Here is a 23,820-nt window from a genome sequence, read left to right as displayed (position 1 = left end):
ACAGCACCATTGTTTCCTATGGGGGAATCGTGCATGAGCACGTTTTTGAGGCTGGTTGCGTCCGTAAGCAACTCTGGTATCGAGAGTTGAAGCTGCGTTAAATATGCTCTACGCTCCTTTTTTGGAGCCTAACGCAGCCTTTATGTGGACTCTCAATACCAGAGTTATTTTTATGGTGCGGCCAGAAAAAAGCCGGCGTTAGCTACGCGGGTCGTTACCGACAAAACTCTAAATCTAGCAGATATACCTTTAATATTTACAACAAGTATGTAGAATTACGTAGTATACATAAACTTAATGTAAATAGTTATAAGTATATTAGGAAAGTATTAGGTGCTGTCCTATATATTGAGATTTGTAGGCAAATATATACTGAGAAAGGTGATATAGATATGATATCACAGTGCCTTTTAAAATGCAGAGGAATAAGTAAGTTCCTAATCGTGCTATGGGCGGCATATTGACACTAATTCAAATACATATATTTCTCATATATCAGATAAATAAAATGCAGACCCAAACATGACCTAATTAATAAAAATGATTATGTTTTGAAATTAGGTCTATGTTCTATATAGTAGTTATATCACCAACCACAAATGGTTAAAACCTCATTCTTTGGTCTATCTGATATAGATCAAATTTAACTCTGATATATATTTGAGAAAAATATATGCTTGAAACAAAGGTCAAGAATCAATGCAGTTTATATCCACATAATTTAATTTAAAAGAATAGATTCTTAGCATTGTTAAAGAAAAACCCAATAGTTATTGGCTTCATTCATCCCGTGCGGCATGACTGAATTCAGTTTAAAAATCCAGCCAGTTTCCTTTTGTAGCAAAATTCATTCACTGTTGCCCCCTCTAAAACCTGGTTTAACTCGTTCCAGGCCCGAGCATTTAAAAGAGGTAGTTCTACCTGAGTGATATTGAAAAAAATGTTTTGCTATGCTGGTTATCTGCTTGCCCTCTTTCAGGTATTTTTGGGCATTGCGTATATTGCTTGTGTTCGGTAATCCTAGTGCTCAATTTACGTGTTGTCATGCCTGTATAGATAAAATTGCTTGAACATGACAAACAATAAATGACATTTTCACTTTGGCAATTAATATGGGTCCTAATTATCCAAACCTTGGAAAATCGATTAGTGATAGAATCTTTTTTAATCATGAATTGACATGTTTTACAATGTCCGCATGGGGTGGAGCCCTGATAAATGGTTTTTTTGTTTCTATTTCTATCAAAGTGGCTTTTAGTTAGACTATCCATCAAATTGGCACGTCTAAAAGGGAAAGATGGTCTGTCAGGTAAGAGTGTTTTTAGCTTGTCATCACTTTTGAGAATGTGCCAATACTTATTGATAATTGAACTCACTTTGTCACTCTGACAATTATAAGTGGATATAAATCTGATGGCATTTGATTCTGACTCACATTTTTTGTTAGGTTTGAGAAGTTCAGTCCTGTTTTTAGCTAGTGCTTTATGATAAGCTCTAGCTGATAATTTCCTGGAGTAGCCTCGTTTAAGTAATCTTTCTCTCAGCTCCAAGTCTGATTTCTTAAAAGAGCTGATATCTGCAATTTCTTCTCATTCTTAGGTATTCTCCATATGGGAGGCTGTTAATCGTGGATGGATGATGATGGCTTTTCGCGTGTAAAATATTATTAGTGGCAGTAGGTTTTCTATAAGTTTCCATCACTAATTTGTCATCACGTTTCATGATTGTCAAGTCCAAAAATTCAACTTTGTCATTACTGGTGTTGAATGTTAGAAATAATCCAAAAGGATTGGTATTAAGTAGTTTGACAAACTCTTCCATTAATTCTATTGGACCCTCCCATATAAGGAAATATCGTCTATGTACCTGGACCAATGGGAGATATATTGGGTGTATTGGTTCATGGTGTCATTAAACACTATCATCTCTTCCCACCAGCCCAGGTAGATATTCGCATAAGTCGGTGCACAAGATGTACCCATCGCGGTACCACATATTTGTAAAAAGAATCTATCATCAAATACAAAGTAGTTGTGTGTTAACACAAATTTAAGTAATCTGATGATAGTCTTTTGTGGTTATATCCATATTTGTATCTTTCTGTAAAAAGTGTGCAACCACTTTAATGCCCCATTCAGTCTTAATGCTGGTGTAAAGGGACTCAAAATGGGCATTGTGTCCCTGGTGTAAGAGGGCAATGCATCCACAATATTCCTGAGTCTCGCATCTACATATCTACTAGCTTTTTCTGTTAGAGACCCTATGCCAGAGACAATTGGTCTCCCAGGCGGACAAGAGATATTTTTATGGATCTTAGGCAATAGGTACATCGTCGCTACTCTTGGATTGGTAACAGTTAAATATTTATGTTCTTTAAGGTCAATGAGTTTCTCAGACAAAGCTACATCAATTAATTTTTTGTATTGCTCAAGGAAATTTTCTGTAGGGTTCCCCAATATTTTTTTATAGTTAGTGTTATTTTGAAGCTGTCTCATAGCTTCCTCTGTATACATCAAAGTTGGCCATAACACTATATTGCCAGCTTTGTCACTATTTTTGAATTGGACATCTGTCCAACTAGTCATCTCTTTCATAGCCTCAATTTCTGGTTTAGTCATGTTAGCAACAGAATCATTATTATCATTAATGGATATGATATCATTGCATACTAAATTCAGAAAGGTTACAGCTTGGGGTGAGATGTTACTTGGGGGAATGAATTGCAACTTGGATTTGAGTATTTCTCGCCAATTATCAGTATTCGATTTATAAATGGCTTCATTCGTCACAACTTCACTCTCTTCAAGTAAAGTTATTAAATTATTCAAAGCTGTGTTATCAGTTGGGGACAAAGTATTGGGGTCCTCAGTGTTTGAGAAGTATTTCCTTAATAAGACTTTCCTAACAAATAAATGTATGTCTTTTATAGCCTCAAATTTCTCAATATGGTTGGAGGGTATAAACCTTTTTTGAGAGCAGATATATGAACAGGAGTTAGTACTTTTTGAGAAAGATTGATGATATTAAGATTATCGTCCTCATTATTATCATCTATTTCTTTTTGTGGGGTAGACTCTTGTGGGATTGTTGTCTTTGATTTAAATGAACCTGTCGTCTGGTTTGAGGTTGTGTTACCTCGCCCTCTCCTGATCCTACGTCTAAAGGGATCTTGTTAATATTAATGTGTGGTTTAGACTTCTTGGATCAACTCACTATCAGATGTCTCTGCATCTGCAGAATCATAATCTATATCAGTGCACTCTGAATCAGAAAGTTGATTAGTGCTTTTTTTCCAAGAGTATACTTTTCCTTGAGTTTAGTCATTAAGATCTCTGTCTATCTTTTTCTCTTTTTTTCTCTGACACAAATTTAGCAAATCTTTCCACATCACTTTTAATTTTATTATAAGATTTCTGGAAATCATCCCTTGTTTCATAGTGTTTCAAATTCTCACTTAATTTGTTAATCTCTTCTGTTACAGAACTTAATTTATCTGTTTCATGTTCTATAAGATAGCCTATCAGCTTAAGTGAGCATTCAGTTAGGGCTTATTCCCATTTAGTCATAGGTTCAGGTTTTAGATTATAAAATGAAGGAAACATTTTAAGGCGTAGGCCTCTGGGTATAACACTATTTTTCTGATAGATGTCATACATACCCAGGTTCCATTGCCCCCTAGTACTCAGGAAATGTTGTATAACACATATTGGGGTGTTATTTGACAGTAACCCTTAACGTAAATGTATTCTAAGGCCTAGATTTAGAGTTTGGCGGTAGCCGTGAAAACCAGCGTTAGAGGCTCCTAACGCTGGTTTTAGGCTACCTCCGGTATTTGGAGTCACTCAAAATAGGGTCTAACGCTCACTTTTCAGCCGCGACTTTTCCATACCGCAGATCCCCTTACGTAAATTGCGTATCCTATCTTTTCAGTGGGATTTTTCTAACTCCGGTATTTAGAGTCGTTTCTGAAGTGAGCGTCAGACATCTAACGACAAAACTCCAGCCGCAGGAAAAAAGTCAGTAGTTAAGAGCTTTCTGGGCTAACGCCGGTTTCTAAAGCTCTTAACTACTGTACTCTAAAGTACACTAACACCCATAAACTACCTATGTACCCCTAAACCGAGGTCCCCCCACATCGCCGACACGCAACATTTTTTTTTAACCCCTAATCTGCCGACCGCCACCTACGTTATACTTATGTACCCCTAATCTGCTGCCCCTAACACCGCCGACCCCTATATTATATTTATTAACCCCTAATCTGCCCCCCTCAACGTCGCCTCCACCTGTCTACACTTATTGACCCCTAATCTGCCGACCGGACCTGAGCGCTACTATAATAAAGTTATTAACCCCTAATCCGCCTCACTAACCATATCATAAATAGTATTAACCCCTAATCTGCCCTCCCTAACATCGCCGACACCTAACTTCAATTATTAACCCCTAATCTGCCGACCGAATCTCGCCGCTATTCTAATAAATGTATTAACCCCTAAAGTTAAGTCTAACCCTAATACTAACACCCCCCTAAGTTAAATATAATTTAAATCTAACGAAATTAATGAACTCTTATTAAATAAATTATTCCTATTTAAAGCTAAATACTTACCTGTAAAATAAACCCTAATATAGCTACAATATAAATTATAATTATAGCTATTTTAGGATTTATATTTATTTTACAGGTAACTTTGTATTTATTTTAACCAGGTACAATAGCTATTAAATAGTTAAGAACTATTTAATAGCTAAAATAGTTAAAATAATTACAAATTTACCTGTAAAAGAAATCCTAACCTAAGTTACAAATAAACCTAACACTACACTATCAATAAATAAATTAAATAAAATACCTACAATTACCTACAATTAACCTAACACTACACTATCAATAAATTAATTAAATACAATTGCTACAAATAAATACAATTAAACAAACTAGCTAAAGTACAAAAAATAAAAAAGAACTAAGTTACAAAAAATAAAAAAATATTTACAAACATAAGAAAAATATTACAACAATTTTAAACTAATTACACCTACTCTAAGCCCCCTAATAAAATAACAAAGCCCCCCAAAATAAAAAAATGCCCTACCCTATTCTAAATTACTAAAGTTCAAAGCTCTTTTACCTTACCAGCCCTGAACAGGGCCCTTTGCGGGGCATGCCCCAAGAAATACAGCTCTTTTGCCTGTAAAAAAAAACATACAATACCCAAGCCCCCCAACATTACAACCCACCACCCACATACCCCTAATCTAACCCAAACCCCCCTTAAATAAACCTAACACTAAGCCCTTGAAGATCATCCTACCTTGTCTTCACCATACCAGGTTCACCGATCGGTCCAGAAGAGCTCCTCCGATGTCCTGATCCAAGCCCAAGCGGGGGGCTGAAGAGGTCCATGATCCGGCTGAAGTCTTCATCCAAGCGGGGCAGAAGAGGTCTTCCATCCGATTGAAGTCTTCATCCAAGCGGCATCCATCCGGAGTGAAGCGGCAGCATCCTGAAGACCTCCACCGCGGAACATCCATCCTGGCCGACGACTGAACGACGAATGACGGTTCCTTTAAATTACGTCATCCAAGATGGCGTCCCTCGAATTCCGATTGGCTGATAGGATTCTATCAGCCAATCGGAATTAAGGTAGGAATATTCTGATTGGCTGATGGAATCAGCCAATCAGAATCAAGTTCAATCCGATTGGCTGATCCAATCAGCCAATCAGATTGAGCTTGCATTCTATTGGCTGATCAGAAACAGCCAATAGAATGCGAGCTCAATCTGATTGGCTGATCGGATCAGCCAATCGGATTGAACTTGATTCTGATTGGCTGATTCCATCAGCCAATCAGAATATTCCTACCTTAATTCCGATTGGCTGATAGAATCCTATCAGCCAATCAGAATTCGAGGGACGCCATCTTGGATGACGTCATTTAATGGAACCGTCATTCGTCGTTCAGTCGTCGGCCAGGATGGATGTTCCGCGGTGGAGGTCTTCAGGATGCTGCCGCTTCGCTCCGGATGGATGCCGCTTGGATGAAGACTTCAATCGGATGGAAGACCTCTTCTGCCCTGCTTGGATGAAGACTTCAGCCGGATCATGGACCTCTTCAGCCCCCCGCTTGGGCTTGGATCAGGACATCGGAGGAGCTCTTCTGGACCGATCGGTGAACCTGGTATGGTGAAGACAAGGTAGGATGATCTTCAAGGGCTTAGTGTTAGGTTTATTTAAGGGGGTTTGGGTTAGATTAGGGGTATGTGGGTGGTGGGTTGTAATGTTGGGGGGCTTGGGTATTGTATGTTTTTTTTTACAGGCAAAAGAGCTGTATTTCTTGGGGCATGCCCCGCAAAGGGCCCTGTTCAGGGCTGGTAAGGTAAAAGAGCTTTGAACTTTAGTAATTTAGAATAGGGTAGGGCATTTTTTTATTTTGGGGGGCTTTGTTATTTTATTAGGGGGCTTAGAGTAGGTGTAATTAGTTTAAAATTGTTGTAATATTTTTCTTATGTTTGTAAATATTTTTTATTTTTTGTAACTTAGTTCTTTTTTATTTTTTGTACTTTAGCTAGTTTATTTAATTGTATTTATTTGTAGCAATTGTATTTAATTAATTTATTGATAGTCTAGTGTTAGGTTAATTGTAGGTAATTGTAGGTAGTTTATTTAATTAATTTATTGATAGTGTAGTGTTAGGTTTATTTGTAACTTAGGTTAGGATTTCTTTTACAGGTAAATTTGTAATTATTTTAACTATTTTAGCTATTAAATAGTTCTTAACTATTTAATAGCTATTGTACCTGGTTAAAATAAATACAAAGTTACCTGTAAAATAAATATAAATCCTAAAATAGCTATAATATAATTATAATTTATATTGTAGCTATATTAGGATTTATTTTACAGGTAAGTATTTAGCTTTAAATAGGAATAATTTATTTAATAAGAGTTAATTAATTTCGTTAGATTAAAATTATATTTAACTTAGGGGGGTGTTAGTGTTAGGGTTAGACTTAGCTTTAGGGGTTAATACATTTATTAGAATAGCGGTGAGCTCCAGTCGGCAGATTAGGGGTTAATGTTTGAAGTTAGGTGTCGGCGATGTTAGGGAGGGCAGATTAGGGGTTAATACTATTTATGATAGGGTTAGTGAGGCGGATTAGGGGTTAATAACTTTATTATAGTAGCGCTCAGGTCCGGTCGGCAGATTAGGGGTTAATAAGTGTAGGCAGGTGGAGGCGACGTTGTGGGGGGCAGATTAGGGGTTAATAAATATAATATAGGGGTCGGCGATGTTAGGGCAGCAGATTAGGGGTACATAGGGATAATGTAAGTAGCGGCGGTTTACGGAGCGGCAGATTAGGGGTTAATAATAATATGCAGGGGTCAGCGATAGCGGGGGCGGCAGAATAGGGGTTAATAAGTGTAAGGTTAGGGGTGTTTAGACTCGGGGTACATGTTAGAGTGTTAAGTGCAGACGTAGGAAGGGTTACCGCATAGCAAACAATGGGGCTGCGTTAAGAGCTTAACGCGGCTTTTTTGCAGGTGTTAGGTTTTTTTTCAGCTCAAACAGCCCCATTGTTTCCTATGGGGGAATCGTGCACGAGCACGTTTTTGAGGTTGGCCGCGTCCGTAAGCAACTCTGGTATCGAGAGTTGAAGCTGCGTTAAAAATGTTCTACGTTCCTTTTTTGGAGCCTAACGCAGCCTTTATGTGGACTCTCAATACCAGAGTTATTTTTATGGTGCGGCCAGAAAAAAGCCGGCGTTAGTTTTTCGGGTCGTTACCGACAAAACTCCAAATCTAGCGGTTAAATTGCTATTTTGCTATTTTGTCAAAAAATCACCACTTTTTTTTCAAACTTTGGCATAGGTTGGTGGTAAAATGGTTGCATGAAAAGAGTTAAAATACCCCAATTTTAATACCTTAGGTTGTTTTCTTTTAAAAAAATGTATACATGTGAAGGGTTATTCAGGGATTCCTGACAGATATTAGTGTTAAAATGTAACTATCGCTAATTTTGAGAAAAAAAATAGTTTGGAAATAGCAAAGTGCTACTTGTACTTATTGCCCTGCAGCTTGCAAAAAAGCAAAGAACATGTAAACATTGGGTATTTCTAAACTCAGGACAACATTTATAAACTATTTAGCATTGGTGTTTTATGGTTGTTGTATATGTGTAACAGATTTTGGGGGTCAAAAATAGAAAAAGTGTGTTTTTTTTCCATTTTTTCATCATATTTTATATATTTTTTATAGTAAATTATAAGATATGATGAAAATAATGGTATCTTTAGAAAGTCCATTTAATGACGAGAAACAAAAGGAAAATTACAGCTAAACACAAACACAGCAGAGATAGCCCTGGTCCCAAACGGTCAACAAATGTAAAAGTGGTCTGGTCACTAAGGGGTTAAAGGGACATTAAACCCAATTTTTTTTTCATTATTCAGATAGAGAATACAATTTAAAAAAAAATACAATTTACTTCTATTATCTAATTTGCTTCATTCTTTAGACATCCTTTGTTGAAGAAATAGCAGTGCACATGGGTGAACCTATCACATAAGGCCACCAATCGGCAGTTACTGAGTCTTTCTAGATATTCTTTTCAGCAAAGGATATCAAGAGAATAAAGCAAACTAGATAATAGAAGTAAATTAGAAAGTTATTTAAAATTGCATGCTCTTTCTAAATCATAAAAGAAAAAAAAATGGGTTTCTTGTCCCTTTAAGACACTTAACATTCACTTCTATTTTTAAATGTGCTGTGTTCTCTTGGTATCCCTTGCTGAAAAAGAATATGCACATATCCTATACTAGTGGTAGCTAGCTGCTGATTGGTGCCTGCATACAAATTATCTCTTGTGATTGGCTAACTAGATGTGTTCAGCTAGCTGCAGTAATTCAATGCTGCTCCGTTAGCAAAGAACAACAAGAGAATGAATCAAATTTGATAATATAAGTAAATTGGAAAGTTGTTTTAAATTGTATGTTCTATCAAAATCATGAAAGAAAATGTTGGGGTTTCTTGTCCCTTTAAATCACACTGTATAAGTATATGTTTAATGAAATGTAAATCTTTTTTAATCAATACTATTATCAATTCTTATAGCACAAGACTAACAGATAGGACTCATTATCTGTGGTCTAACCAGGTAGGAACATGGCACATGGTCCCCGTTAAGTGCATGTTCAAGGCCTGCTAGGTAGCCGCTGATGTCACACTATAGCTTTTTTTCTACTGTGAGCAGCAGACCTGCTCTATCTATTCCCTCAACTAATGGCTGGCAGTATCGCCTTCAGTGTTCACTAGTGGGAATGCAAGGTTTGTTTAGCTGTTAAACAGCCCCTTTTTTGGTGGCAGTATAGATTGATGTCATATTGGAATTAAAATAATTTATTTTAAAATATAATGAAACATCATTTTGATGTCCAAGAACGTTTATTTTTTTTATATATATGTTTTCTTTTATTTTCAATTTAATGAAGTAACAAACAATAAAGAAACAATTCACATTCACATCAAATGCATCTTTGACATATTAACAGCATGTGAAAACAGTAACAATACGTGTGGAGCACACTTCAAGATGATGTAGTCCCAGTAGCCCGATGCCAATAAATTCTTCATCCAGCGCTAAGACTTTGGGGTTTTGTAGAGTTTATTAAGCCATAAGGAGTTATGCATGTGAAAACCCCAGTTGATTAAAAAAAAAAAGGTCACTGGTGCCAGATCCCTTTTTAGATATATGTGTAGGTTCCTCACATTTAGATGCTCTGAAAGCAACCTTCGTTTTCACAGTGGTAAAGATAGCATTTCTCAGAGATGAGAGCAAACATAAACTAGAGAAGGAAAAGAAAAGAAAGGAAAGTAACTAAAGTACTAAAGTTCTAGAGTTTTGTGTCTGCTCCAGACCCACACCGCCTATGTGTCAAAATGATAGTAATGCTGTAAAAAACTCTTTGCTGGAAAGAGTGTAGATGTTTGGATGATCTATAAGCTCCCCTACTCAATTAGGTGTAAAAGCAGTTAGCTGGACTGAGCTTGTGAACCTGTCAATATGAAGGAATCCCATAAAAACTGCATGTCTTGATGTAAGGAAATTTGGCCTATTTTAAGATAGTATAGTCTTTCTAACAGCAAATTCTTGTGTACTAAAGTTTTCCATTCTCATATAGTAGGTATCTGTGTGGATTTCCACTTTTTTGGGATTAGCTAATTAGCTGCATTTAGCAATAATTGGTAAAGGTGTTTTCTTATTTTACAAGTGATAGCTGGTATTTGGCAAAGTAGGACTAATTCTGGGCCTGGGGATATGTGTGTGCTTAGTACTATGTTAATGCTATTAAAGATTTTAGACCAGAATGATTTTATATGGTCACATTCCCACCATATGTGAGAGATGTGACCTTCTTGCTCGCAACCCCTCCAACAAAAATTTGAGGAGTTTTTATATATGAATTTTAGCCTTGTTGGCGTCAAATACCACCTCATCATTATTTTAATGTTGGTCTCTTTGGCTTGAATTGAGTGGGCTGAATGGGAAAGGTTTTCGAATCTATGTGACCATGTTTTTGGACTCGTGTTTGTCTTGAGCTCTTTATCCCACCTATTTGTGTAGGAGGGGAGGAGAGGGAAAGTCTTAGAGAGAATTAATTTGTGCAATTTGGAAATTGCTCCCTTTATGTATTCTCCGGAAATGCACATTTGCTAAAAGGGGTTGGGAGATTGAGTCAAATCCTTCTTGAATTTATGTGTGGTTACATAATGTCTCATTTGGTGTATTCAAAACCAGAAGGATAAAAAAGAGTGATTCAGGGTGTCTAACTGGCTTTTAGTTCTAATGACGTGTATGTTGTCTGTCAATAAGTGCAAGGGAAGAGATTTAACGGGATTTAGGAGATGCGGAAAAACCTGGTTTAAACCAGGGGGAAATTCTGGATTGTTTATAATTGTGGTGAGGGGAGAGTATTTTGAGGATATCTTGTTTGGTGTCTTACAAATCTGCTTCCAATCCGACCACGTTTCATTCGTAATTAATGAGGCCGAAATAATATGTCTATTGAAATGTGCCGGGCTCCAACAAATATTGTCTAGGTTATGCGACATTGTTAGCGCATTTTCAATTTGGATCCACCTTTTGGGATTAGGACTTTCTAATTTGCACCAATCAGAAATTCTTTGCAAAGAAATTGCAAGCTTATAAGAATGAAGATGGGGGACTCCCAAGCCCCCCTCATTAGGGAGTTTATATAATGTTGTTCTACCAATTCGCGGAGGTCTGCGCCTCCAGATATAATCATTCATGATTTTTTGTAGGATATCTAAATCTTTCTGGATACCTGGGATGGGTACTGTTTGGAGTATGTATAGCGCTTTTGGAAGCAAGGTCATTTTTATTGCATGTATTCTACCCAGCCATGAAATATTTTGGGGAAGCCAAGAAGAAGTAAGGGTTCTAAATTCTGAGATTAAGCCCCCATAATTATGCATGCGTTAATCCGCTTTATTTGGTGTGATGTGGATGCCCAAGTACTTTAAATACTTTGTCTGTTGTTTGAGGGGGCAGGATAGTTTTAAGGCATCTAGGGATTGATTGGATAGATTTATAGGTAAATACTCTGACTTTGTCACGTTCACAAGGAAGTTAGAGACATTACCATAATTATCCAGTTCTGTAATGGTTAAATGAATGGAGGAAAGAGGGTTTGTGAGGGTTAGAAGTAAATCGTCTGCAAATATGGCTAATTTATGGGATTAATTGCCAATGTCAATTGCCAGGATTTGTTTATTTAGTCTTATTTTAATGGCTAAGGGTTCAAAGGATAAGATAAAAAGGAGTCGGGATATGGGACAACCTTGTCTAGATCCATTTCTAATTTCAAAGGGGTCAGAGAGTGTGCTGTTGATTCTAATTTGTGCAGTAGGGTTGGTATATAAGGCGAATATATTTTGGATGAAAGGGTCCAGGAAGTGGAATCGTCTTAGGGTCTCCTGAAGGTACGTCCAGTCTAGTCTGTTGAATGCCTTCTCGGCGTCAGACGATAGGAAAACAGTCGGGGATTTGTTTTGTATAATGTACTCTAGGAGGTTAAGGACTTTAACCGTATTATCTTTGGCCTCCCTGTGAGGCACGAAACCAACTTGATCCTGATGGATTATTGACGGCAATATTTGGTTTATTCGAGTGGCTAAGATTTTGGCATATAACTTTAGGTCTACATTGAGTAGAGAAATTGGTCTAAAATTAGCGGGAGAATTTGGGGGTTTACCAGGTCTAGCTATAACAGAAATATTAGCTTGTAACATATTGTCAGGAAATGGATGTTGGTCTGAGACTGAATTAAATAGGGTTGTTAAATGTGGAATTAGAAGGTTAGCAAATGTTTTATAGTAAAGACCAGTAAATCCATCAGGACCAGGGGCTTTATTTTGTTTTAGATGTTTTATCGCATCTTGTATTTCAGACGAACGAATGGGTTGGTCTAGGAGCGTACACTGTTCGGGGGTAAGTTGTGGGAGTGGAATTTTGTCTAGGTACTCGGTGCACAGTTGGAGGTGCATTTGGGGATCTCTGTTGGGGAAAAGATTATAAAGTTTATGGTAAAATATTTTAAATTAATTTGCTATGGAATTGGTATCCTCTATATGTTTGCCATGAGACGTCTTTATAGAGTGTATATATGTTTTCTGCTGTTGCTTTTTTAGGGCCCTCGCTCGGAACTTCCCTGGCTTGTTGCCCTCTCTATAAAAATTTTGTTGGAGGAAGAGTAGTTGTCTTTGGGATTTAATTTGGAGGATAGAATTTAGCTTTTCCCTCTTTATTTTAAGCTGCTGTAGGATGTCTAAGGGATTAGCCTTGTGCGCATAATCTAAATTAGTTATATCTGTGGCTAAAAGTTCTATCTCTGTTCTGCTTTTCCTTTTAATTTGCGCTTTATCTTTGATAAATTCTCCTCTTATGGTGCATTTATGGGCTTCCCAAAGGGTTGCAGTGTTCACATCTGGGGTGGTGTTGAGCGCAAAGTAATCCTTTATATGTTTCGAGAAGAGCTTAATCTGTTTTGGGTCTAGTAAAATGGAGTCATCCAATCTCCATTGGAAGGCACGGAGAGGCGCAGATGGCCATTTAATTGTGCATGAGACTAGGGAATGGTCTGACCATGAAGTATGTTTAATGTAAGATTGCTTGGAGTGAGATAAAACCAAGTGGTCTACCAAAATATAACCTAGTCTGGAATAAGTTCGGTTAGGATGGGAGAAGAAAGTATAATCTGTTTTTTTGGGGTTGAAATATCTCCAGACGTCGTGTAGTCCTAAAATTTTAAATTTTTGCCAAATCTTAGCAAGATTTGGAGTTTTAGCTCTAGTTTCTGGGTTAGAGCAGTCCACTGTGGGGTCTAATGGGAAATTTAGACCTCCCGCTACTATTAGGGAGCCTTTTGATTCTTTCATAATTAGGTCTGTGATTGAGTTTATAAACTTGTCTTGCCTTGAATTGGGTGTATATGTGTTTATTAACGTCACGGGTTTACCAAATAATAGGCCCTTTAGACAAATGTATCTGCCCTCCTTATCTGAAATAATTCGAGTTTTAGTGAATGGGATGGATTTGTGAATTAAAATACTGACTCCATTAATTTTTTTAGTTGGGTTGGTGCTATGTAAATGTTGAGGGTAATGTGGGGAAAGTATTTGGGGATATTTGTAGCTTTGAAATGCTTTTCTTCGAGCGTGGGTATATGGCCTCCTTTTTTTTGGAGGTCATTTATGGCCATTCTCCTTTTGTTGGGACAATTTAAACCTTTAGGGGCATATGTATCAATCTCCAAATGGAGCTTGATGCCCCATGTTTCTGGCGAGCAGTTATGAAGCAGCGGTCACAAAGACCACTGCTCCATAACCTGTCTGCCTGCTCTGAGCAGGCGGACACACATCGCCACAATACAACCCGATCGAGTACGCGAGTCAGCAGGGGGCGGCGTTGCACCAGCAGCTCTTGTGAGCTGCTGGTGCAATGCTGAATACGGCGAGCATATTGCTCGCCGTATTCAGCGAGGTCTGGCGGACCTGATCCGCAGTGTCGGGTCAGGTCCGCCAGACCTTGATAACTTGGGGCCAATCAGTTTTGCATGAAGATGACTAAATCTTGGGATGTATGATTACTCATATTTACAGTTTAAGGGTGCATATGTTGATAAACCAGGTGGCAGGAGACAACTAGTATGATCTAGAGCAGACACAGATTGTGAAGAGCAAGAGAAAATAGAAATAGAAAAAGCAGAGAGAAAAGAAAAACAAAACACAAAATAAAAAGGTAAGAAAAAAGATACATTCTTTACTAGCATTAGAAAATACCCTTCTAACTTAAAGGAGAAATTCTCCCAACTGAGTGAGAACAATTAAACAATTGAAAGCATTTAACATTCAACAAATAACAATCAACAGTCAATGCCTTATAATGAAGGTGACAAGGGTAATATGGTAGCAAATACCTCGAAATGGGGAGGGTTTCATCTTATTAGGGTAGTTGTTGTAATAAGGATGGGAGCAGCGTTAGTCAGGTTGTCCAATTAGACCTGGGTACATACTGCTAATGGAAGATGTGTCAACTCTAGACATCACAAGTAGCATTTGAAAAAAAAGAGATTCACCAGTGCAGTCTAAAGTCATCCTTTGTCCCCTGTTGGGAATAGTCGGGAAGGGAAAGATTTTTGTGCTCTCCTTTGGCGAGCTTGGGTCCACTCTAATCTCTTTGGTAACGGTAGTGATCCATTAGGTCTGTATTCATTGTCCTGAGAAGAGGTAATGTCATCCAAGTTAGGCGGTTGGATGTGTAAATCTTTATAGATAGAAGGGATATCTTTGATGGAGGAGCAGGATAAGTGCCTACCTCTCCAGAGTATCATCAAGTGGAAGGGAAAACCTCACCTGTATGGGATATTCCTTTTTCGTAGAAGCGTAGTAAGTGGTTTAAGATACGTTTGGAGAGCGTTCTTTGAGATAAGTCTGCAAATACTTGTATCTATGCATTATCATGTCTAATGGGTTGTTGTTCCCTGGCTAGTTTCATCAGCTCTTACTTAACCTGGAAGTTAGTGATTCGGATGATGACGTCCCTTGGCGGATGGTCAATTTGTGGTTTAGGGCGCAAAGCTCTATGAGCTCTGTCGATGTCAATTTTGGTTGGCTTTTCTTCCTTTTTCAAGGCGCTGAAAAAAATCTTGTAGATATTGTTCTAGATCCGGTGTGGAGATAGCTTCAGGGATACCTCTCAATCTAATATTATGACGCCTGCTGTGATTTTCAGCATCATCCAATTTGTCCTCAAGTTCCGAGATGTTCGCTCCTTGCTGCTAAATGGTGTTATGTAACTCAGAGATAGCCTCTGCATGAGCATTTTGGGTGCCTTCAAGAGATTCAACTCTGTGGCCTATCTCTGAGATATCATTTTTAAAGTCGGAGATTTCATCTTTAATACACTGCTTAACTTGGATAATCAGTGAGGAAAAATCTTTTTAGAAGGAATCGAATTAAAAAGAGCTGTGGGAATGGTGATGCTTTCAGCATGCTGTTCACTTTCAGACTCTGAGGAACTTTGGTAGGAGGCTTGGTCAGGGGGATCCATTTCTTCAGTGGTATTAGTTTTAGTTTCTAGGGCCTTAAAAAATGTATTCACTGTGTGAGAGGCAGATTTCAGCTGCTTATTATTCTTGCTGGATTTGCAGCCTTTTTTTGGCAACATTTTTAAACTTCATGTATTTGAGACTTGTGTCCCCAGATGTAGTAGAGTGAGTGATAAGCAGGAGTACCCTTGTATCTTTGGAAATATGCATGCAGCTGAGTAAAGAAAACCTCCTCCAAACTCTTATTCTGTGTTTCTTTGCTCCCCTCAGGTTCAAAAAGCAAACGTGATATCAGCAGGACAAGCTTGTTTGTAATTCCCTTCTGTTTAACAGTTCACATAGTCAGGAGATTGAGCATGTACGCCCCTGTGTCTTTCCCCTTCAGGTTTGTATCATAAATTAATGTGCTGGGGCTATGAATATACTTAGATGAACGTAGGCTTACATTATTTGCCTAGCCTTTATAATAGTGGATCAGGCTTTCATTGTGTGCATAACTTAGTACCTTAACTGGCCACAATTATCTACACTTGCTTGGGGATATCCTCCGCTCTTTAATAACTGTTCATTCCTTCTACCCTTTTATTTCATCCCCCACTGCACCGCAAGGCTGGTGCGCACTTAACTTTAATATAGGCTTCGACCTGCCACGGGACTCACCTCCGCATCTATATTCAGGATGGAAATACCCGGTAACCTTCCTCTCCACCGTGTTGCTGTAAGGAGGCAAGTATGCAGCTGTGCTGGATAGATCAGCTGGTCCCGGTTCGGCTATGTTGAGCTCTGTGCTGCAGACACCTGGGAGAGGCTGAAGAACGTGCACTGCTCGTCCTGTGCAGCAAAGACAGCTTTTAAATTTAAAGTGAAACAGCTGTGTGTCCCCTTACATTTCTGCTAGTTTTTGGCAGCAAAGGGTTAGTTGGCAAAAGCCTATGTCGTCCTCACACAGATAGGGAACTGGAGCACTACAGATCAGCAGCCATCTCCTTGGCTGGCTAGCTCCGTCCCCCCAAGTACATTTATTTTATTGTGCTCAACTTTAGTAATCGTTCTATATGTTTTGTAAACGGGCTTTTCCACATAGTTTTGTTTTACTTCTTCCAACAGGAAAGTCCGAATGAATTGTACCAAATGCATCTATGTAAAATGTTAACCATACCTTTTTCATATCAATTGCTGTAAAAAGTAAGGACTATGGGGAGAACCTATTAAGGGCCAGATTACAAGTGGATCGCTAATTAATGCTCCCACTCGAGCCTTAACTAAGATAGAATTTCAGATTTTTACGCTAGTTGGGTTGCACTCGTATTACGAGTTGAAAGTAAACTGTTTCCGCTTGTGCGCTAACTCGACAAGTGTAAAAAGCAGAACTTAGAATATCACGTGTGCAGAAAAAAACAACTTACTCTCGCGCTAACCCGATCGCATATTCACATGTGCGCTAATCCTGACATGAAAATATGTTCATATTTATACTTGTATGTATATATAAATATATATATATATATATATATATATATATAGATGATTATATATAGGTAAAGATATTTACATATATATATTGGAATATCTATTTATAGATACATTGGAATGTCAAATATTTACAGTAAATACACAGTATAACACTTTATTAAATATGAATTTTGCATTAATATTGTTTTTCATGAAATATGAATATTTTCCATTTCAATGTTCTTCACATTTATTTATAAATACATAGGTCTTTTTAATATTTGTATAAATGACTTGGAGGAAGTATTAAATAGCAACATCTCTTTTTTTCAGATGATACAAAGTTGTGTAAGGTCATTTGGTCAGTGCAGGATGTAATTGCTTTGCAAGGGGATATACAAGACCAAACTGGCAAATGCAAATTAGATTTAAGGGATTCTAAACCTAATTTTTTTTCTTTAATGATTCAGATAGAGCAGCAATTTTAAGCAAGTTTCTAATTTACTCCTATTATCAATTTTTCTTTGTTCTCTTGCTATCTTTATTTAAAAAGCAGGAATGTAAAGCTTACTGCCAGCCATTTTTTTTTTTTTTAAAAACAAACAGAATATTTATTACCATGTAATTTACTTACTAACAAAAACAAATTATTGTTCTTCCTTTAGGTCCCATTCCCTATGTTATCACAACTGAAATGTTTCGACAAGCATCCCGTCCATCAGCTTTTATGGTTGCTGGTAGTGTACATTGGCTATCAAATTTTATTGTTGGACTCATCTTTGAGTTCCTTATGGTAAGTTCGAATCTGAAAGCATCAATTTTAACTTCATGTATTCCATAGACTGCAAACTAAGGGGCCGAATTATCAAGCCTGCTCTGAGGCGGCAGACAGAAATCAACCCGATCGAATATGATCGGGTTGATTTGACACCCCCTGCTGGCAGCCAATTGGCCGCGAATCTGCAGGGGAGTAGTATTGCACAAGCAGTTCTGGTGAGCTGCTTGTGCAATGATAATTGCAGACAGCGTATGCTGTTTGCATTTATCGATGTGCAGCGGACATGATTTGCTACATCGTATCATGTCCGCTCGCACTTTGATAAATATGCCCCTATATGTTTACTTGTATCTGATATCTAAATTATACTGCTTGTGTGAAAAACCTTCTGTTACTATAGCATCATTAGATTTTGTTTTGTGTTGTCAAAAAAATTATGCCAGCTGTAATCATGTGCTGTGAGTATTTATTAGTTGGCTTTATTAGCATAAGGCTAATGCATGACACATTTAAATAGATATATAGCTACAAGATATGTAGCATCGTCTGTTACTGAACACCGAATGCTTAATAATCATTTTCAATATAGCAAGTAGTAAATCAGCAAAAGCCTCTACTAGGATTAATGGATATGGCTTCTTGAGGCCAGGTTGGGTCATTTTTTATGAACATTAAATTATTATTAGATAGTGATATTTTCAAACTTTGGTCATTTGATGATTTCTGGTATTGCACCTATGCTTGCTATTGCTTGTTGTTTTTTGGTGTTTTCCCCACATTCCAGTTATAGGGGCTGAATTATCAAGCTCCAAATGAAGCCTGATGCCCCTGTTTCCGTGCGAGCCTTTAGGCTCGCTGGAAACAGCAGTTATGAAGCAGTGGTCTAAAGACCGCTGCTCCATAAATGTAACGATCGTGGGATACTCCTCTATCAGACCAAACTCGGCCAGTAGTCTTGTTGTCCCAGGGTCGAGCCGCAATGATAGGGAATATCCCAGAGCAGAGAAAGTTAGTGAGATGAGGAAGGCGGCACTCACCACAGGCAGGACAGTCCCCAGCGGCAACAGCAGAGCAGTCCAAGGATGAACCACCAGAATGGTCAGGCAGGCAGGGTTTGGCAACAGCACAGTAGTCCAAGGATAAACCACTAGAATGGTCAGACAGGCAGGGTTTGGCAACAGCAAAGCAGTCCAAGGATAAACCACTAGAATGATCAGGCAGGCAGGGTTTGGCAACAGCAAAGCAGTTCAGCAGATTGAGGGTTAAGGAAGGTAGAGTAGTCAGACAGGCAGGTTTAGCAAAAGTAATCAATCCAGCAGTTTAAGGGTTAAGGCAGGTAGAGTAGTCAGACAGGCAGTGTTCAGCAACAGTAATCAATCAGCAGTTTAAGGGTTAAGGCAGGAGAGTAGTCTGGCAGGCAGGTTCAGTAACGGTATTTAGGCACTTAGAAAGAACGATCTGTCACACCCAGGAGTACACAAAGTAACACCTATACTTGGGCAGTGACAGATCATTTGGGGAAGTTTAAATAGGCGCAAGATTCGTTCCACTGAGGTCTGACTGGCATCAGGAGCGTGCGGCGATGATGTCAGTGCAGCACGCATCTGAGCTGAGACTGCCCCTGGGAACGAGCAGGGAAGGAGATGCCATGCCCCTAGCAACGGCTAGAGCAGTGCGGCATGACATAGACCCCCTCTCAAGGGTTCCCTCTGGGAACCAGAGTTGGCCTCAAAGGATGAGCAGCATGTAATCTGGAGACCAGAGATGGAGCATGTACATAACGGGCAGGAACCAAGGAATGATCTGCCATGGAGTAACCCTTCCAATGAATCAGATACTGCAGTTGTCTGTGCTTGTATCTGGAGTCCAGGATCTTAGCTACCTCATATTTGGGGTCACCTAGGACCAGGAGCGGAGGAGGAGGAGCTCGGAGCCGGGTATATCTATTCTTGATGTAAGGTTTAAGTAGTGAGATGTGGAAGACTGGATGTATGCGTAGGGTTTTTGGCAAGGCCACTTTGTAGGCAACAGGAGTCAGTCTATTCAGGACCTTGTAAGGACCGATAAACCTAGGCCCCAATTTGTGACAGGGTTGACGTAGACGAATATGTAGAGTAGAGATCCAAACATGTTCACCCACTGAAATGGCACGTACAGAAGCCCTATGATGATCAGCAAATTTCTTATATCTAGAGACAGCTGAATACAGCTCAGAGCGAATACGTTGCCAAAGAGTTTTGAGTTCAGTGACGTGTCGGTCTGCGGCAGGGACCCCAGTGGACTGAGCTGAAAGAGGGAAGACACAAGGTTGATACCCTACTGTGGCTTGAAACGGAGAACATCAAAGAGAAGAGTGCCAATGAGTGTTGCTTGCCAGCTCAGCTAGGGGTTAGCAACTCAGACAAGTTGGTATGGCGAGCGTTGACAAAGGCTCTAAGGTAGGCTTTGAGATCCTGGTTTGTTCTCTCAGTTAGTCCATTGGTCTGAGGATGGTAGCCAGACGACAAGGAAACAGTGGTTCCCATCAACTTACAAAAGGCTCTCCAGAAGGCAGAGATGAACTGTGGACCTCTGTCGGAAAAAATATTCACAGGAATGCCATGAAGTCATACCACATGCAAGAGAAAAATGGACGATAATTCTTGCGCAGAAGGCAGTTTGGTTAGGGGTACAAAGTGAGCCAGTCTGGAAAAGTGGTCCACCACAACCCAGATAACTGTATGGTGGTCAGAAGAAGGAAGGTCCACAATGAAGTCCATTGTTATGTATGTCCATGGTTGTTTGGGAATGGACAATGGTTGGAGCAAGCCGGGAGGCAAAGATCGAGGAGTCTTTTTGGCAGCACACATTGTGCAGGCTTTCACATAATCCTGAGCATCAGACTTCATAGTAGGCCACCAAACATGTTGAGAAAGATGCTTGAAAGTCTTAGTCGAACCAGGATGTCCTGAGAGTTTGCTATCGTGGGCCCAGGCTAACACAGGGATACGCAGGTTCAGGGGTACAAAGAATATATATCGGAGGCCATGGGGGCACCAGGAGGTTTACTAGTCTGAGCACATTGCAATCTTTGCAGAAGGGTGGTATTGAGTTGAGCAACCACACAGGAGGGGGGTATGATGTTTTCCATAGGAGCTTCTGAGGAGTCACTTGAGTGAGGGAACTGACAGGAAAGGGCGTCCGCCTTCTTGTTCTTGGTCCCAGGAAGATAAGAGACCACAAAGTTAAAATGGGAAAAGAACAAGGCCCATCTGGTCTGTCGAGGATTGAGTTGATGAGCAGTCTCTAGGTAAGTCAGATTCTTGTGGTCGGTGAGAATCTGAATAGGATTGTTGGTGCCCTCTAACCAATGACGCCATTCAGTCAAGGCCATCTTAATGGCTAAAAGTTCACGATTACCCACATTGTAGTTCCTCTCAGTAGGAGAAAAGCATTTAGAGAAAAAGGCTACAGGGTGTGACTTCGAATTCAAAGGGTCCCTTTGAATAAGATCAGCTCCAGCCCCTATCTTGGAGGCATCAACCTCTAAAGTGAACTGCAGGTCTGGATCAGGATGGCGGAGCACAGGAGCTGAATAGAAATCCTTTTTCAGACAAGAGAAGGCATTTATGGCCTCAGGAGGCCAATGTTTACAGTTTTTGTTCCGTTTTGTCAATTCAATTGAGAGGAGCGACTGTTTGAGAAAAGTTCTTTATAAACTTGCGGTAATAATTGGAGAATCCCAAGAACCTCTACAATTCCTTTAAAGAGGTAGGTTGAGGCTATTCTAGAACTGCGGTGAGTTTAGCAGGATTCATGGCAAAACTCTCCTTCGAGATGACATAACCAAGGAATTGGATCTGAACCTGATCAAACTCACATTTTTCTAGCTTGGCTACCAAAGAATTGTCTCTGAGACGAAGAAGCACCTGTCTCATGTGCCTATGATGCTCCTCTAAAGTGGAAGAGAAAACAAGGATATCATCCAAATAAATGATGACAGTGCAGTTGAGGAGGTCACGGAAAACATCGTTGACAAATGCCTGGAAGACTGCAGGGGCATTACACAGCCCAAAGGGCATTACAAGGTATTCATAATGCCCTGATCTTGTGTTAAAGACGGTCTTCCATTCGTGGCCTGGATAGATGCAAATCAGATTGTATGCCATGTAAGTCCAATTTGGTGAAAAAGCGAGCATCCTGGAGTGAGTCGTACAGTTCGGTGATCAATGGTATGGGATAGCGATTCTTGATGGTTATGTTGTTCAAGGCCCTGTAGTCAATGCAGGGTCTGAGCCCACCATCCTTCTTACTGAAGGGCGAATGAAACCTTTAGCTAGGTTCTCTTGGATGTACTCCTCCATGGATTTGGTTTCAGCCTTGGAGAGTGGATAAGTCCTCCCTTTAGGAAGTGGGGCTCCGGGAAAGAGATCTATCTTGCAATCATAAGGACGGTGGGGTGGCAGCACATCTGCTGCTTTTTTCTTGAACACATCTGTGAAGTCCGTGTATACTGAAGGAAGGTTTGGAGGAGTCTGTATACTGGCTATTGAAATATGGGGCAGAGGAATGACTTTAGCAAGGCAGGAGTGGAAACAGGAGGTACCCCAGGAGGCCAGTTGTCCCTCAGCCCAGTCGAACTGTGGATTGTGTACCTAAAGCCAAGGAAGACCAAGGATGACAGGCTGTGCTGGGAAATGAATGACCTCAAACTGCAGCTGTTCAGTGTGGAGTACTCCCACAGTCAGGGTCAGGGGTGCTGACTTAAAATGTCTCATGCCCGAACCAAGGGGGGTGCCATCCAGGGTAGTTATTCTGAGACGGTGTCTTTTCTGCAGAAGAGGCAAACCAGCTTGAATCATAAAACGGTGATCCAGGAGGTTTCCAGCTGCCCCTGAATCAATGAAGGCTTGAGTGTGGACAGTATTCTGAAGGAAGGTAAGGGTAACCGGTACCAGGATCTGAGAGGATTGAGGGGATTTAGTTGAGATCATGCTTAGAGGTTACCCTTGTGTTATCCCCTAAGCGTTGGCTTTTCCTGGCCGAATGTCACAGTCCTTTAGTTGGTGGGTGTTAGATCCACAACACAATCAAAACATAGTCTCAGTCTCCTTCTTCTCTGCCTTTCAGACTTTGAAGGTTTGAAGGAGGAGAGATCCATGGGTTCCTCTACTGATGTAACTGGAGCTGCTGAAGGGGTAGCGGATGCTGCCGAAACTGGGCGAATAGGAGGACGGGAGGGAAGGACCCTCCTTGTACTGTCTCTTTCGGCTTGTCTTTCCTGAATGCGAGAGTCCAGATTGATACAAAGCGCTATAAAGTCATCAAAAGAAGAAGGAATATCACGATAAGTGAGTTCATCTTTGATGCATTCATAGAGACCCCTCCTAAAGGCTGCCTTGAGAGCACTGCTATCCCAAGTGGTTTCAAGTGCCAAGGTGCGGAACTCAATGGCAAATTGTGCCACAGTTTCATTGCCCTGGTGGAGATCCAAGAGAGAATATTCCGCAGCAGAGGTACGGCCAAGAAGTCCCAAACACAGAAGATAAATCAGAAATTAAATCATCAGCATCATCCAGGAGTGGAGCGTTCTGTTCTAAAAGGGGAGAGACCCAGGGTAGGGCCTTGTCCTTTAGCAAGGAAATCATAAAGGCGACCCTTGACTGGTGAGACTGAAAGGTGTGAGGATCATTGCGGAAGTGCAGCCTGCATTGGTTTAGAAAGCCCCTGCAATCAGTAGTACCGTCATACTTGTCAGGCAAGGGTATCCGGGGTATACTTCCAGAAGCAGAGGAAGAAGTCACAGTCCTAGGAGTAGGGGCTGGTGGTGTAGTAACAGGAGCGGCATCCCTCACTGCAGCTAGTAAGTAGAGTTGAGCGGTAATAGCCTCTAAATTGGAGTCCATATTCTGCAACTGTGTGGTATGGGTTCCCAACATCTGTCCCTGAAGATAAACAGCCTGTGCCACCTCATCTG

The 23,820-nt window shown here is 39.9% G+C and overlaps 1 protein-coding gene across 5 annotated transcripts in view; it reads left to right on the top strand.

The window, feature by feature from the left end:
• The window catches only part of SLC2A5 (solute carrier family 2 member 5), a 924,962-nt gene that overhangs the window by 890,453 nt on the left and 10,689 nt on the right, over positions 1–23,820 (top strand). For all 5 annotated transcript variants that reach the window (XM_053690437.1, XM_053690433.1, XM_053690432.1 and 2 more), the window contains one exon: positions 17,752–17,879. In XM_053690437.1, coding sequence (XP_053546412.1) covers positions 17,752–17,879 — 128 coding nt within the window. The remainder of the gene's footprint in view (positions 1–17,751; positions 17,880–23,820) is intronic.

This window comes from Bombina bombina, chromosome 8 (assembly GCF_027579735.1).
Source record: "Bombina bombina isolate aBomBom1 chromosome 8, aBomBom1.pri, whole genome shotgun sequence".
NCBI classification, from domain to species: domain Eukaryota; kingdom Metazoa; phylum Chordata; class Amphibia; order Anura; family Bombinatoridae; genus Bombina; species Bombina bombina.
Note: the sequence above shows the minus strand (reverse complement) of the source record. Positions and strands in the feature narration are given on the sequence as shown.